The sequence below is a fragment of the Triturus cristatus genome, chromosome 12 (genome assembly GCF_964204655.1).
Source record: "Triturus cristatus chromosome 12, aTriCri1.1, whole genome shotgun sequence".
Taxonomy (NCBI): domain Eukaryota; kingdom Metazoa; phylum Chordata; class Amphibia; order Caudata; family Salamandridae; genus Triturus; species Triturus cristatus.
Window position 1 is genome coordinate 643826288 of NC_140595.1, and position 17999 is coordinate 643844286.

General features: G+C 48.9%; 1 protein-coding gene across 2 annotated transcripts in view; it reads left to right on the top strand.

Moving 5' to 3' along the window:
- The window catches only part of USP10 (ubiquitin specific peptidase 10), a 333623-nt gene that overhangs the window by 203253 nt on the left and 112371 nt on the right, over positions 1-17999 (top strand). For both annotated transcript variants that reach the window (XM_085638327.1, XM_085638328.1), the window contains one exon: positions 17210-17390. In XM_085638327.1, the coding sequence (XP_085494453.1) occupies positions 17210-17390 (181 nt within the window). The remainder of the gene's footprint in view (positions 1-17209; positions 17391-17999) is intronic.

Genomic DNA, 17999 nt, shown 5'->3' on the forward strand with positions numbered 1-17999 from the left:
AGATTTGTATTGCTCGTAGTGCCCTGATTTAACTACTACAGCATCAAATCATACCCATGAGTAAGTTTTCTCTTGTGTGAACTGGTGAAGGGAAAATAAGGGAGGTTTACTTCCTACTTGAGGTTGGGAATTTTGCCAGTATTATTCACACGTCTGTGTTGGTACTGCACAGCTATTTTTAGGTAAAGTACGTAAAGGGTTTCACTTGTTGAGAAAACAGACAAGTATCCCAAGGCCCGTCCCTCAGACTGTAGCATTCAATCAGTCCTACCAGATAGGAGCAGATTATTAGTGTATTTGCCGTCCGCTAACAGCTTTTTTTTTTTTTTAGCGCACACCAAGACGTTTAGGTTCCTATACTGTAGGTCATTATGCAGTACTCTACAAAAGAATAAATACAGTTGGGAATAGCTAACATGAACAAAGTATATAAGAAATATAACCCTACATAATTAATTTATATTACCCAGTGGCGGTCACCACTGGGTAGTTAAGTTAGGATAATGTGTTTCCATAGGAAATGCCTTTTTAGGTCTCGCCTGGTGATAGCAGCGCACGCGCTGTCTCGCTATGCGAGTGCCTTTTGTAATCAATTCTCCCAAACGCTTGCCTGCACGCGTCTGCATGAACAAAGATGGCTGCTCTGGCGTTTTTTGTATAAAGCAAACAAAGTGCGTGTGTCCGTAGGGACTGGACAGTCCGCCATTTTGCATTTTGGTGTCATAGCAACGGAAATGCTGCTTTCTGTTCGCAGCTTGCCGGAGTTTGATGAGTTTAGCGTGGCCTTCGCGCAATCGCTTTCGCGATCGCTTTTACTTTCACGGCCGCTTTTTTTTTTTTTTTTTTTTACAATCACAATCACTTTCGCGATTGCTTTCACTGCTGCTTGTTCTTTATTCTTGCGCATTGTTTTTTCTGCGGGTGTTTTGTTCTTCCTGGCACTGCTGCGCGGTTACTTTCACGACCGCTTGTTTTTTTTTTTGTGTACAATTGCAATCACTTTCACTGCCGCTTGTTCTTTATTCTTGTTCCCCTTCCCTCTATCTCTCTCAGAGACACAGCTGCATGTTTAACAGTGCATGCCCCTTTCTCGTTTTCCTCCTTTTACATATACCATGCAAAACGACTATTTATGAAAAATGTTAGCCTATAAACACAGCGATATGGAGCATCGGAAAACGTCATTCTTTGCATCCCTCTAAAACAGCATGCAAACTGAAGAACCCTGCGTTCATTATAATGTTGCAATTTTACGTTACGTAAAAATGGAATGTAATTAAGATAGTTCATCGTGTTCGGTGTTTCCGAAAACGGCAATAGACAGGTTACCCTTCTAACATGTAAAACATGCAATATGTTAGCGCTGCGAACTGTTCCAGTGTCCTTGACTTTTCGAGAAGTAAAACCTAGTCGGGGAAGTAAACAACGTCAAGAACTGTGTGATCTTCTTTGAGTTTTGGCGCTAGATTCTAGGTGAAGTTCTTTTTGGTTTTACGAAAACTTTACGTCTGAATCCGTAATTCTCACTCACCAACTTTTTTATTTGTTTATTAACCAAACTCTTATATCTCCCAAACAGAACAAAACCCCTGGGTCTATACCTCAATCTATTTGCTGTCCCTAAATTTCTATTTGATTCGAGGCCAATCTGGTTGTCTCCATCAACTTCCTCTCTCTCCTGCGTCATTACCCTCTCTTCCCAATCTCCTCTCTCCACCTCTTTTCTACAAGTTCTCTCATAGTTTTTTCCTTTTCCCCAACTCCGCTCTTTTCGCTCTCTAATTTTTGTATCGCTCCATTTCGGTCTATCTGTCCCTTCTCTCCCCATCTGTTCCTTCTCTATTCCTACTCTAACCCCACTCTTCCTCAGACCCCTCAGCCCCTCTCCTCCCCCCTCACCCCCCCCCCCCCCCCCAGTATTGCAGCATAGACAGCTTCAGGTCTCTGGCGCCTTCACGGTGTTGGCCCTGGGGGTGGGTGAGGGGAGGCCCCCCCCCCTCCAAGTGGATCACATCAGAAGATAATGAACCTCTCTTTACCAACAAGCATGAGCGGTCTCGGGTGACGGCTGATGCGGGCAGGGATCTGCTCTCGGCCCCGACAGGGCCTATGGAGAGGGGGTGTTACCTTACACTAGGAGAGGAGGTGAAAGTGATACCTCCCACCACCTCTCCCCCCTGTCTCCCCCCTCACCTGTCTCTCCTCACCTCACCTCTGTCTCTCCTCACCTCACCTCTGTCTCTCCCTACCTCCACTTCTGACCCCCTTCCACCTGTCTCTCCTCACCCTCCACCTTGGTTTCTCCTCACCTCCACCCTTGTCTCTCCTCACCCTCCACCTCTGTCTGCCCCCCTCCACCACTCTCTCCCCATCCTCTACCACTCTCTCCCCATCCTCCACCTCTGTCTACCCTCACCCTCCACCACTGTCTCTCCTCACCCTCCACCACTGTCTCTCCTCACCCTCCACCACTGTCTCTCCTCACCCTCCACCTCACCTCCACCTCTCCTCACCTCGCCTCACCTCTACCTCTCCTCACCCTCCATCTGTCTCTTCTCAACCTCCACCTCACCTCCACCTCTCCTCACCTCGCCTCACCTCTACCTCTCCTCACCCTCCATCTGTCTCTTCTCAACCTCCACCTCTGTCTATCCTCACCCTCCACCTCTGTCTATCCTCACCCTCCACCTCTGTCTATCCTCACCCTCCACCTCTGTCTATCCTCACCCTCCACCTCTGTCTATCCTCACCCTCCGCCCTCTGTCTATCCTCACCCTCCGCCCTCTGTCTATCCTCACCCTCCGCCCTCTGTCTATCCTCACGCTCTGCCCTCGGTCTATCCTAACGCTCTGCCCTCGGTCTATCCTCACGCTCTGCCCTCGGTCTATCCTCACGCTCTGCCCTCGGTCTATCCTCACGCTCTGCCCTCGGTCTATCCTCACGCTCTGCCCTCGGTCTATCCTCACGCTCTGCCCTCGGTCTATCCTCACGCTCTGCCCTCGGTCTATCCTCACGCTCTGCCCTCGGTCTCTCCTCACGCTCTGCCCTCGGTCTCTCCTCGGGCTCCGCCCTCGGTCTCTCCTCGGGCTCCGCCCTCGGTCTCTCCTCGGGCTCCGCCCTCGGTCTCTCCTCGGGCTCCGCCCTCGTCCTCTCCTCAGGCTCCGCCCTCGTCCTCTCCTCAGGCTCCGCCCTCGTCCTCTCCTCAGGCTCCGCCCTCGTCCTCTCCTCAGGCTCCGCCCTCGTCCTCTCCTCAGGCTCCGCCCTCGTCCTCTCCTCAGGCTCCGCCCTCGTCTCTCCTCAGGCTCCGCCCTCCGTCTCTCCTCGCGCCCTCCGTTAGCATCCGCAGCTGGGTCCTAACTGGGACTGAATTACTGTGCAAGTTGCTCATCCATCTACATCCGGGCAATGCCAGTAAATAACAAGCATTGGCAAAGCCAAATGGTCTCGCCTAGACAAGATTAATTGGCTTTTGTCAATGTGATTTTCATCCATGTTGCACAGCGGCTGATCTAAAAGTTTGTTTAAAAATTTTTGGTGACATGGAGCATTGTTGCTTCATAGCGCTTTTTAAAATCACTTTCAGACATGTTGCATAGCAGCTACTGTACAGCATGGCAAAACAAGCATTGAAAATGCAATAGGTCTCGCCTTTGATGAAGTTGAAGCCATTTGCTTTGCTATACAATACCATTAGCAAAGCAAATGGCTTCAACTTAATAAAATGCGAGACCTATTGCATTTTCAATGCTTGTTTGTGTTGCTAATACCTATGGCACCGTTTAACGAATCTCCACAAAACTTTCCAAAAGAGTGCTTTTATTTTCTTTTTTTTAGTTAGTGCATGGAAGGTTTTAGGGTCATCCGTGAAGAGGTGGCCAAGAAAGGGGGGTGGGGGCGGTCCCAAATGCATTTTCTCCATTAATTGTTCTATTGGGATTTTAGACACCGTTACAGCCCAAACGGCAGAATGGACGTGCACCAATTTGGCAGAAGGCTGGATCTTGCTTAACAAAGGGAGCTATTTGTGATCTGGTGTAAATCAGTTTAGTTGTTTTTGCGCAATTAAGACTTTAATACTTTGTATATTTCATACTGCAGAGGATCCTGGGTGCTGACGCATCTTCTGGTGAGTTCTGATTGGCTGTAACCACATCAACAGCCATCTTAGCACTCCGGACTCAGTCTACCTGACCCCCCCCCCCCCCCCCCCCCCCAGGCCTGGTAGTGGGGCCACCACTCTCTCCCCATCCTCTACCACTCTCTCCCCATCCTCTACCTCTGACTCCCCCCTCCACCAACTCTCCCCATCCTCTACCTCCCCATCTCTCCTCACCCTCCACTACCGTCTCTCCTCACCCTCCACTACCGTCTCTCCTCACCCTCCATTACAGTCTCTCCTCATCCTCCACTACCGTCTCTCCTCACCTCCACCTCGCCTCACCTATACCTCTCCTCACCTCTACCTCTCCTCACCCTCCACCTCTCTCCTCATCCTCCACCTCACCTCTCCTTACCTCCACCTCGCCTCACCTCTACCTCTCCTCACCCTCCATCTGTCTCTTCTCACCCTCCATATGTCTCTTCTCACCCTCCATCTGTCTCTTCTCACCCTCCATCTGTCTCTTCTCACCCTCCATCTCTCTCTTCTCACCCTCCACCTCTGTCTATCCTCACCCTCCACCTCTGTCTATCCTCACCCTCCACCTCTGTCTATCCTCACCCTCCACCTCTGTCTATCCTCACCCTCCACCTGTCTATCCTCACCCTCCGCCCTCTGTCTATCCTCACCCTCCGCCCTCTGTCTATCCTCACCCTCCGCCCTCTGTCTATCCTCACCCTCCGCCCTCTGTCTATCCTCACCCTCCGCCCTCTGTCTATCCTCACCCTCCGCCCTCTGTCTATCCTCACGCTCCGCCCTCTGTCTCTCCTCACGCTCCGCCCTCTGTCTCTCCTCACGCTCCGCCCTCTGTCTCTCCTCACGCTCCGCCCTCTGTCTCTCCTCACGCTCCGCCCTCTGTCTCTCCTCACGCTCCGCCCTCTGTCTCTCCTCACGCTCCGCCCTCTGTCTCTCCTCACGCTCCGCCCTCTGTCTCTCCTCACGCTCCGCCCTCTGTCTCTCCTCACGCTCCGCCCTCTGTCTCTCCTCACGCTCCGCCCTCTGTCTCTCCTCACGCTCCGCCCTCTGTCTCTCCTCACGCTCCGCCCTCTGTCTCTCCTCACGCTCCGCCCTCTGTCTCTCCTCACGCTCCGCCCTCTGTCTCTCCTCACGCTCCGCCCTCGGTCTCTCCTCACGCTCCGCCCTCGGTCTCTCCTCACGCTCCGCCCTCGGTCTCTCCTCACGCTCCGCCCTCGGTCTCTCCTCACGCTCCGCCCTCGGTCTCTCCTCACGCTCCGCCCTCGGTCTCTCCTCACGCTCCGCCCTCGGTCTCTCCTCACGCTCCGCCCTCGGTCTCTCCTCACGCTCCGCCCTCGGTCTCTCCTCACGCTCCGCCCTCGGTCTCTCCTCACGCTCCGCCCTCGGTCTCTCCTCACGCTCCGCCCTCGGTCTCTCCTCACGCTCCGCCCTCGGTCTCTCCTCACGCTCCGCCCTCGGTCTCTCCTCACGCTCCGCCCTCGGTCTCTCCTCACGCTCCGCCCTCGGTCTCTCCTCACGCTCCGCCCTCGGTCTCTCCTCACGCTCCGCCCTCGGTCTCTCCTCACGCTCCGCCCTCGGTCTCTCCTCACGCTCCGCCCTCGGTCTCTCCTCACGCTCCGCCCTCGGTCTCTCCTCACGCTCCGCCCTCGGTCTCTCCTCACGCTCCGCCCTCGGTCTCTCCTCACGCTCCGCCCTCGGTCTCTCCTCACGCTCCGCCCTCGGTCTCTCCTCACGCTCCGCCCTCGGTCTCTCCTCACGCTCCGCCCTCGGTCTCTCCTCACGCTCTGCCCTCGGTCTCTCCTCACGCTCTGCCCTCGGTCTCTCCTCACGCTCTGCCCTCGGTCTCTCCTCACGCTCCGCCCTCGGTCTCTCCTCAGGCTCCGCCCTCGGTCTCTCCTCAGGCTCCGCCCTCCGTCTCTCCTCAGGCTCCGCCCTCCGTCTCTCCTCAGGCTCCGCCCTCCGTCTCTCCTCAGGCTCCGCCCTCCGTCTCTCCTCAGGCTCCGCCCTCCGTCTCTCCTCAGGCTCCGCCCTCCGTCTCTCCTCAGGCTCCGCCCTCCGTCTCTCCTCAGGCTCCGCCCTCCGTCTCTCCTCGCGCCCTCCGTCTCTCCTCGTGCCCTCCGTTAGCATCCGCAGCTGGGTCCTAACTGGGACTGAATTACTGTGCAAGTTGCTCATCCATCTACATCCGGGCAATGCCAGTAAATAACAAGCATTGGCAAAGCCAAATGGTCTCGCCTAGACAAGATTAATTGGCTTTTGTCAATGTGATTTTCATCCATGTTGCACAGCGGCTGATCTAAAAGTTTGTTTTAAAAATTTTTGGTGACATGGAGCATTGTTGCTTCATAGCGCTTTTTAAAATCACTTTCAGACATGTTACATAGCAGCTACTGTACAGCATGGCAAAACAAGCATTGAAAATGCAATAGGTCTCGCCTTTGATGAAGTTGAAGCCATTTGCTTTGCTATACAATACCATTAGCAAAGCAAATGGCTTCAACTTAATAAAAGGCGAGACCTATTGCATTTTCAATGCTTGTTTGTGTTGCTAATACCTATGGCACCGTTTAACGAATCTCCACAAAACTTTCCAAAAGAGTGCTTTTATTTTCATTTTTTTTAGTTAGTGCATGGAAGGTTTTAGGGTCATCCGTGAAGAGGTGGCCAAGAAAGGGGGGTGGGGGCGGTCCCAAATGCATTTTCTCCATTAATTGTTCTATTGGGATTTTAGACACCGTTACAGCCCAAACGGCAGAATGGACATGCACCAATTTGGCAGAAGGCTGGATCTTGCTTAACAAAGGGAGCTATTTTGATCTGGTGTAAATCAGTTTAGTTGTTTTTGCGCAATTAAGACTTTAATACTTTGTATATTTCATACTGCAGAGGACCCGTGGTGCTGACGAATCTTCTGGTGAGTTCTGATTGGCTGCAACCACATCAACAGCCATCTTAGCACTCCGGACTCAGTCTACCTGACACCCCCCCCCCCCCCCCCCCCCGGCCTGGTAGTGGGGCCACAATGGGGTAAAAATGGTTTTAATTTATTTTTTTATACTTTGGAGCAATATGGTGGGGGGAAAAAAAATAAATGAAAAAGCCTGCAAACTCCTGCACTATTAAACTAAAAAACAAAGCCTGGAGTACACTAAGGCCTGTGGGTGTTGCAAAATGGTCCTTTTGGGGAGGGATGCCTCAAGGCTCTTGGGGCCGTTCTGTCAAATAAGGGGAGCGAGGTGTGTGCCTTCCCCCTTCCGGAGCGTTAACATGCCCCGGGGGCCTCATCCTCCAGGACCAGATATCAATAAGGGGAGTGGTAGTGCAGCCCCCCCCCTTCCTGAGCCTTAATCAGCCCCGGAGCCGAATGCCATTGAGAAGGTGAGGGGAGCCGCGTGGCTGGCCACCCTTTCCGAGCTTTAACAGTCCCCAGGGACCGCATCCCCCGTGGTCAAATGCTGCAAAACAAGGGAAGGGGGCCAGCTGAATTACATTAGCATGATCAGGGAAACATGTGTTTGCTCCCACCTGGCGAGAGCATTTTTAAAGCTCCCGCCGAGTGTTAGCATACATGCCTTCAAGAACATGAGCAGTGAATGGAAAGGAAAGGACGCCATTCAAAAAGTGTCCTCTGTGGGTCGAAGTTTCCCCACACCGATCTGCATGAGGTGTGCAACCTCTGCCTCTCACCGGAGCACGAGGCCAGAGACTGTCCAGCTAGCGCCTCTTTCCGCTCCAAGAAGACGATTCGGGACCGATGAGCTAGAAGAACCATGGCTCGCTCATCGTCTTCGATCCCTGACGACATCTTCCAAGAGGGCGTCGATGTGCCAGAGCAGGGGCGGGTCGAAGAAGGCCTCATCAGCGCCTCTGAAGCCGATGACTCTGACGTCGAGGACATCACTCCAGCACAGAGGGTCGTGAGTACAGACGTCGACCCAAACCTCCCTTCGACACCATCTAAAAAGGCTTCGGTCACACCTTCACCTGCACACCGAGAGACTGCTTCCCATACCCCGCCTCCGGGCCCGGTAAAGAAGCCTACTAAGCCTTCAGGTGACTCGGGCTCGAGTCAGCCTACCCTCAGTGCCGAAAAACATCCACAGGCACCAAAAAGGAAGCAGTCCTCTTCCTCATCCACGCCGACCGCTGCTTTGACATCCAAGCACTCTGTGTCGAAGACTGGCACCGGCTCCTCGACACCGACAACACACTTGGAGCCAACACAGAAACTGCCACCAAAGGGCCCCGACTCCCATGCTTCAAAGCCGAAAAAGACCTTGGAACCGAGAAAACAGGTTCCATCGACCAAAGACACTGCAAAACCGCACGGTTCCTAACCCAGAACCTCTACCAAGTCGGCGCCGAAAAAGCCTACGGAAACAACACCATCGGCACCGAAGGATCTGCTTCCCACCGAAGGATCTGCTTCCCACAGAAGAACTGTTTTGCCCAGATCCTACCCAAAAAACTCTGGTCACTTGATGCTTAGCTTCAAGAAGCGACCACTAGATACGCCTGCACCGGCTCCACTACCTAACAAGAGATTTTGCTACTTCTCCATTAAGGATTCCTTCTCCTATTCCGTCGTCTCCTCCTCACCACACCGCTCTCCTACACCATCCCCTACTCCAGTAGATGATGATGATAACACCTCTGATGATGCAGGGGGAGGTGCGGATGATCAACCACTAGGGGACCCTAGTCCTACTGGCTCCCCAGACCCCTGGGATGATTATAGCATCCCAGACATCCCTTACATCCCACAAGAGGACATCTATCCCTCCAGGCCTCCCCCCCCCACCCGAGGACACTATTGGCTTTAACCAGCTCCTCCACAGAGCTGCCCAGTACCACGGGGTTGACCTACACACAGACCTCGTGGAGGAAGATTTTCTCTTGGACACTTTTGACACCACACAGAAGTCCACCTCAAGTTTACCCATGCTTAAGGGGGTCATTAAGCATGCACCAGAGGTCTTTAAAGACCCGGTCAGGGCTCGAGTCATCAACCCTAGGATCGAAAAAAAAGTATAAGGCCGCCCCTACTGATTCAGCCTACATTAAAGGCCCCACACCACTAGACTCCCTTGTAGTCTCCAATGCGCGAAAGAGCCAATTCCCAATCATCAGGTGACGCACCACCACCACCAGATAAGGAGTCTACACTCCTGGACGCCTCTGGCAAACAAAACGGCGTCACAGGCGGCAAACATATGACGCATTGCCAATACTCAAGCACTGTTGGCTTGGTATGACAGGGCACATTATGAGCTTGAGTCCATAATGCGCCAATAGCTTCAATTAGTCAGTTAGTTTTTGTAATCTTGAGCTCGAAACCCAAAAAAACTTTTAGGGGAAAAGAACTCACAATATTCAATATATGATTCAATACGACAAAGAACAACATCCGAACTTGTCTAGATTATCATACATATTAATTTATTATTGAATAAGGCAATTTAAGGTTGCTCCAAGAGGAACGTGCAACAAAAGAGGGTGATTAAGAGTGAATGGGTGAAGCAAGAAATGAAGACAGAGTAGTAAAAGAAATTCTTTGAATTTACAATGAGGATCGGTTATAATTCACCGTCCAAAGAACCTGGTCACATCTCAATCACAATTATGTATTTTCATATTTCAAACAGACCCAATAATTGGTCAAGCACAAGGGAATTATATGTGTATCCCAGGTAATGGAAATTAAGCGTCGACGTTTCGACCCGTCTTGAAGGCCTTGAGGAGAATTAGACCTTGGCCGTGCGGATCTTCATCAGGACCAAAGGGAAGGGGTTGGGGCAACCTGATTAAGTGAAGAATGGATCATCCACCTGATATCCAGTTCAATGGGGTTCCTCAGACATCCAATGAAGGGAGGCTGCGTATCAAGGGTAGTAATGGAGCTGTAGTAATGGAGCTGTGGGGACTCAATCCGTGCGCAACAGACGCAGCTGTCTGATTCAGGTAGGTCGCTAGTGAGATCGTTAAGACGAGGTTAGCAGTATGAGGTTCACTCGTATCCAGTGTGAGCTTCGTCCGCGTCTGCTCACACTGAGCGGCAGCTTCGGCGGAGACGGACGTTCCCAAATAGCTCGCACATACATTGTGCATCTGGATACGAGTGAACCTCATACTGCTAACCTCGTCTTAACGATCTCACTAGCGACCTACCTGAATCAGACAGCTGCGTCTGTTGCGCACGGATTGAGTCCCCACAGCTCCATTACTACCCTTGATACGCAGCCTCCCTTCATTGGATGTCTGAGGAACCCCATTGAACTGGATATCAGGTGGATGATCCATTCTTCACTTAATCAGGTTGCCCCAACCCCTTCCCTTTGGTCCTGATGAAGATCCGCACGGCCAAGGTCTAATTCTCCTCAAGGCCTTCAAGACGGGTCGAAACGTCGACGCTTAATTTCCATTACCTGGGATACACATATAATTCCCTTGTGCTTGACCAATTATTGGGTCTGTTTGAAATATGAAAATACATAATTGTGATTGAGATGTGACCAGGTTCTTTGGACGGTGAATTATAACCGATCCTCATTGTAAATTCAAAGAATTTCTTTTACTACTCTGTCTTCATTTCTTGCTTCACCCATTCACTCTTAATCACCCTCTTTTGTTGCACGTTCCTCTTGGAGCAACCTTAAATTGCCTTATTCAATAATAAATTAATATGTATGATAATCTAGACAAGTTCGGATGTTGTTCTTTGTCGTATTGAATCATATATTGAATATTGTGAGTTCTTTTCCCCTAAAAGTTTTTTTGGGTTTCGAGCTCAAGATTACAAAAACTAACTGACTAATTGAAGCTATTGGCTCACTTGTATTAATTAATTGGTCAAGGACCATTGTTTTTGGTACCAAGTTTACACCCAGGTCCCCATACCATGGGTCACCCCATTTTTGTAATGAGTCCATAATGCAGCACCTCCCAGACAGGTATAAAAATAGGGCAATTGAATTCGTATAAGAAGGTATAACCATTACTAACACTTCCATCCGCTGTGCCTTAGATGTAGCAGATACCACCTCAAGGGCAATAAACACTAGTGTCCTTCAGCGTAGGCATGCCTGGCTACGCATTTCAGGTTTCAAACCTGAAGTCCAGAGTTCCATTCTCAATCAACCATTCGATGAGCAACACCTATTTGGCCCTAATGTTGACGTATCCCTTGAAAAAATGAAGACGGATACCGACACAGCTAAATCTATGGGAGCCTTGCAGTCGCAGGCTCCCAGACGTTCCTTTCGTCGCTCATCCTTCAGGAGCACCCCCAGAGGCTACTCCTTGGATAGCCCCTCCACTTCTTACAAGGCTCCCACTCAATCCACCTTTACTAGAGGTTACCAAAGAGGTGGTTACAGGGGGAACAACAACAAAGGCAGAGGCAAAACCAACAACTCCCGCTCTGCCTCCACCCCCACCCAATGACGTCCCTCCACTTCCCCCAGACCATTCCACTCCAGTCGGGGGAAGACTCCAACAATTTCTTCCTGTCTGGACCAACATCACCTCAGACAGATGGGTGCAACAGGTAATTCAATCAGGTTACTGTCTCGAACTAACATCTGCCCCCCCCCCCCCCAACATACCACCCAAACAGCGTCCAATGTCACAAGAACATTTGTTACTGCTAAAGCAGGAGGTAATCTCCCTCCTACAAAAAAGTGCAATAGAACCGGTTCCCCTCCACCAACAAAACAAGGGAGTTTACTCCCTGTATTTTCTCATACCAAAGAAGGACGGCTCTCGAAGGCCTATTCTAGACCTCAGACCCCTAAACCTATACATACACTCAGACCATTTCCACATGATCACACTCCAACAGGTCCTTCTCTGCTTTCACAGGGTGACTTCCTTGCTACCTTAGACCTCAAGGACGCCTATTTCCACATTCCATTTCATGTAGCTCACAGGAAGTATCTCAAATTGGTAGTGGACGGTCAGCACTATCAATTCAAAGTACTCCCATTTGGAGTCACAACAGCACCACAAGTGTTTACCAAGTGCCTAGCGGTGGTCGCAGCGCACCTAAGAAGACAGCACATTCTTGTCTTCCCATATCTGGACGACTGGCTCGTAAAAGCCAGCTCATACAACCAGTGTGTACAACACACTCACGCCACTATCCAACTACTCCATGACCTGGGGTTCACAGTAAACCACACCAAGTCCAATCTGCAACGCTTCCACACACAATACCTCGGTGCCACAATAGACACCTCAAAAGCGTTAGCCTATCCCAGTCCCGCCAGGATAGCAAGCATGCAGGCTCTTCTCTCCAAATTCCAACTGCAACACTCTCTTCCAGCTCGAGTGTTCATGCAACTCATAGGGATGAGGGTCTCTTGCATATTTATAGTGCCTCATGCAAGACTCCAGATGCGTCCTCTCCAAGAGTGCTTAGCACGCCAGTGGAACCAGGCTCAAGGTCAGTTAACAGATCTGGTGTTGGTAGACGGTCGTACTCATCGCTCTCTGCAGTGGTGGAACACCAAGAACCTTTCCAAAGGACGACCGTTCCTCGAGCCAGTTCCTCAAATAGTTATGACAACAGATGCATCGCTCTCCGGCTGGGGAGCTCACCTACTAAATCACACCATGCAGGGCAGGTGGACACCAACAACAGTTACTCCACATCAACCACCTGGAGTTACTAGCCATATTCCTAGCCTTAAAAGCATTTCAAAAACAAATATCAGGCAAGACTGTCTTAGTCTGCATGGGCAACATGACAGCCATGTACTACATACAAAAACAAGGCGGGACACACACTCTGCAGCTCTCTCAGCTAGCACAGAACATATGGAGGTGGACTATACCTCAGAACATTTTTCTCCTAGCCCAAAATGTCCCAGGAGTCCAAAACACCATAGCCGATCTGTTGAGCCGTCAAACACAACAGATCCACGAGTGGGAACTTCATCTGCAAGTTCTTCAACCGTTTTTTCAAATGTGGGGGCAACCACAGATGGACCTCTTCGCCACCCATGAAAACGCCAAATGCCCAACCTTCGCCGCCAGATATCCACACCCATTGTCCAAAGGCAATGCGATATGGATGAACTGGTCAGGCAGATTTGCGTATGCTTTTCCGCCTCTCCCACTCATCCCACTAGTGGTGCGCAAACTACAGCAACATTCCTTAACTCTCATTCTAATTGCTCCAACTTGGGCCAGACAACTGTGGTACACCACACTGCTGGAACTCGCCGTAGTTCCGCACCAGAAGTTACACCTCTCACCACGCCTCTTAACCCAGAACCATGGAGAGATCAGACACCCAGGCCCAGTTCAGCTCAACCTTGCTATCTGGCTTCTGAGGTCCTAGAATTTGGTTACCTTAACCTTCCCCCTGACTTAATGAACGTCCTTAAAGAAGCTAGACGGCCTACCACTAGACCATGCTATGCAGCCAAGTGGAAACGTTTTGTAATATATTGTCATAACAACACCACCAATTCCCTAGATGTGTCTATCCAACACATCATCGGATATTTACTACACCTCCAAAGATGCAACTTAGCTTACACGTCAATTAGACTGCATCTTGCTGCCATAGCAGCATATCTACAAAATAGACAACATCTATCAGTTTTCAGAGTACCTGCCATAAAAGCCTATATGGAGGGCCTCAAAAGAATAATTCCCCTCAGAGTACCACCTTCACCTGTGTGGAATTTAAACATCGTTCTTACAAGACTAATGGGTCCTCCATTTAAACCTCTACATAAATGTGAGCTCCAATTCTTAACATGGAAATTTGCTTTCCTAGTAGCCATTACTACTTTACAAAGAGTCAGCGAACTACAAGCACTAACCATTCAGGAACCCTTTCTGCAGATGCATCATAATAAGGTTGTTCCCCGAACGAATCCTAAATTCCTTCCTAAAGTCATTTCTCCCTTCCACCTCAATCAATCTGTGGTGCTGCCCTTATTCTTCTCTCAGCCACAAACAGTCACAGAAAGAGCTCTTTATACCTTAGATATCAAAAGAGCATTGCTTTACTACATCGAGAGAACACCACCCTTTTGTAAGACCAAACAACTTTTCGTGTCTTTCTCACCACCACACAAGGGCAACCCCATATCAAAATCTGGGATAGCTAGGTGGATTGTCAAATGCATACAAATTTGCTACCACAAAGCAAATCGTAAATTATCTGTTCCTCCTAAAGCCCACTCTACATGAAAGATGGGGGCTTCAATGGCATTTTTAGGGAACATTCCCTTAGATGATATCTGCAGAGCAGCTACATGGTCTACACCGCACACATTCTGAAAACACTATTGTGTAGATGTGCAAACTAAACAAGCTAGTGTGGGCCAGGCTGTACTCAAAACACTATTTCAAACTACTGCAGCAGATACTGGTAGTGGCCGCTAGGAGGGGATACTGCTATGCAATTTATGCATTGTGTGTAATCTGCAGCTCAAATGCCTCGAACGGAATATGCTACTTACCAGTATGCATCTGTTCTTGGCATGTAGAACTGCAGATCTTCACACGCCAACCCGGGTACCTTTATCTGTTCCAGTATTATTTTATTTAGATACAGCATACATGGGCATCTTTCCTGTTTCTTACAAAGCTCCATCATTTCCCTGCTGGCGAAAAGCAATCTGAGGATGGAGTCGATGCCCATGCGCACTATGATCCAAAGGAGGAGTCACCTATCTCGTGACTTCCAAAGACTTTCCAGGTCAAAAACAAGTGCAAACATCCGGGCCCAACACCAGATGGCGATCTATGCATAGTGTGTAGATCTGCAGCTCTACATGCCAAGAACAGATGCATACTGGTAAGTAGCATATTCCTTTAAAGCACTTCTAGCTGGGGTTCTATGCTCTTCAGTCTAAGTGCAATGCCCTCTTGTGGTTACTATTGTGATTGCATTTTGTGGGCTTAAAAACCTTGAGACTGAGCCATGTTGCTTTCATTTTCATTCAATTTCATTAATTTTTCAGCCCACAAATCGCAATAACTTTTAAAAGAAAGACTTGGATATGTTTCTTTTTCATTATAAGTTTATTAAATAGGTTTATAATGACTATTAAACATTGCATTGTGTGAATTACTAAAATTTGTGCTAGGTAAAAAATATTGTGATATTTGGAGAAAGATGATAATGGGGTCACTTTTTATATTGTGGTGGAGTGACTCTTTGGCAGAGTCAGTAAGTCTGCCTGAGTGCAGCTAGGACCTGCGAGACAAACCACACGTTGCATCCCTGAAGGCCAGGTCAGCTGTGGTGTTGACTGCTTGCAAGTGACTGGATGCAGGGCCTGGCCGCAAACCAGGCTCTCTGACCAACCCCAGGCTGCGCACAAAAAAAGGCCTTGTGCACGGGGCGGTTGGATGCAGGGCCTGGTCGCAGGTTGGCTTTACGTAGGGTTATAAAATATTACTTTACATTAAAAGAACTAGAAATTCACTGAAAAATCCAAAGGTTAAAGTGATATTATAGATGAAAATGTCAGATAAAACATGCAAATTTAAACGTACAGAACTGCTGAAATTCAACAGTTGTAGTTATTTCAAGTAACTAGAACTTGTGCCCTACAGTAACTATAATGCGCACCGTTGCATGCACTTCTAATTACCCCACATATTACATCTCTCATGACATCATTGAAAATATCCCTGCAACATTAGCCATGAAGTCCTTGAAGAGAAAACTGCATGGCGGGGGCAATGAGCAATATATATATATATATATATATATATATATATATATATATATATATATATATATATTCAGTGAACAAAGCAGTTAAAGTAAATTTATTGTTACAAAAAACCTAAAAAGCACTGAAATTCATCAGTAATGATTAGGTAAAGTATTCATTTGTGCCCCTATTACGTACCCAGATATGACGTCACCTATGTCATGGTAAATTATTCACATTGCTGCTGAACTCTCGCACAGACCAGAGGCCCGACCCTGTCACAGTCGTTCGACCTGTGTTGTGGAGTTTTGTCGTGCACAGCAGCCGGGGCCTTACATAAGGCTAGGCCCTGTACCCAAGCCATCGCAGTCAGCCAGATATGTCTGTGCACAGTATTGTACAGTAATCTACAGAAAACAGGTGAGTGGTCGCACAGCCCTTAGGGGGACCCTGAATATGGCACACACCCATGACTTGTGTATATGCAACATAAATATGGTCTGTACAGGCCTGGTCCCACTGCTATCCCGAGTAGGGTCCTCGTGTTCCTTTACTCTGTAAAGTGTTTGTATGACCTGCTCACGCTTCCTTTAAATTATATACTCTAAATACTTGTAAAGAAACCGATGGACAGCTCCAGCCTTCTGCTTCCTTTGCTCAGTGTCTCTCCCCAGATGCATTAATAGTTGGTGGATCAGAAATGTGACCATTCCCTTGATGTTGTTTGTGGCCTCTGTTCACTCGAGCTTTCATTATTCTACTAGGGCTGCCATGTTTTAAAGGAGATGTTCTCTGAAAGATACTATGTTTGTTACTAGCTTGGTCACTTTCTATGGTCTGGCTTGACAGCAAACCAGTGGCCAACCTATTATGTCCACCAGGAGTGGGGCTTTCTCTCCGCCCACTTGTTTGGAGTTAGGAGTACATATTTTGCTTGCGTAGAAGTTGTGTGCTTCCACTAAACATTGCTTGCCCCTACATAGCTGTGATCATTTTGTTTATTTATCCAGCTGCCTGAGCTTGAATTTGCAGGTGCCACACACATGCCAGTATAATGTTGTAAAAATGTGTTAGATAACTAAATACTTAATGGTGTTTTTCTCCGGCAGCACCGCAGATGGGAGGGGGTCAGCCATTAACGCACATGAATTTTTAGGTCTGGCGTGACAGTGCATTGATAAGGTTGGCCTATTGGCGTTGCCAATGCCCATTCTGCCCTGAGCCGATTTCTCACACGTTGTCATAGCTTGTCCAACTAATCCCAATGTGTTTGCGACTAAGAACACTATTTCGAGAGGGTAGATGTGGACATGGATGTGTTGAATCTTTTGTAATCTCATTCTTCTTGAAGAGCTGTGTTCTCACACTTGTCATTCCTTTTCTCCCACAGACCTCTCCGTTTCTAACGGGCCGGACTCGCTGCCAGGGAGCGAGTGCCTCCCGCTGGACGAGCCCGGGGAAGGCAGCGAGGATGAGTGGGAGCAGGTCGGGCCCCGCAACAAGTCGTCAGTCACTCGACAGGCGGATTTTGTTAAGACACTAATTACTGACATATTTGGTGGCCACATAAGGTATAGTCGTTTTCCCTGGATTACTTTATTTTTTTGTATTGCTTTTTTGACCTGTACATTGACATCTTAACTGCCCTTTTACCACTTTACATAAAATTAAAAATAGAATACGTAGTCTTATGTTTAATACTCTTAAACTATAACCAGGTTTTGGAACGGATTGTTAAAGGAAAATGACCACTGCCAGACTCTACAACCCGCAGTCTTTATATGACCTCCGACTAAGCTCTCTTATTGCCAGAAGATGGATGGATTACTCGAGGGTAAACGGGGTTCATCAAGAGTCGCCTTCGGCAGTCAAGCTAAAGCCACGAGGCAATCTCCAGAATTGGCTTAGGTGTTTACATAACGAATCTACCATAAAGTTGTTTAATGGGACAAAATACCTTTAATTGCCAACAATATGGGAGGCAAAAATGAATGGTTAATAACAAAGCTGGCTCGAATAATCAGACAAGCATTGGCATAGCCAATAGGTCTCGCCTTTGGGACCTTATAAGTGTTTAGCCATGCAACAGTTGCATAACTAAGTACTTATAAGGTCCCAAAAGCGAAAGTGATCGCGATAAAACATCAAAGCGGCCGCAAAAGTGAAAGTAATTGCGGCGC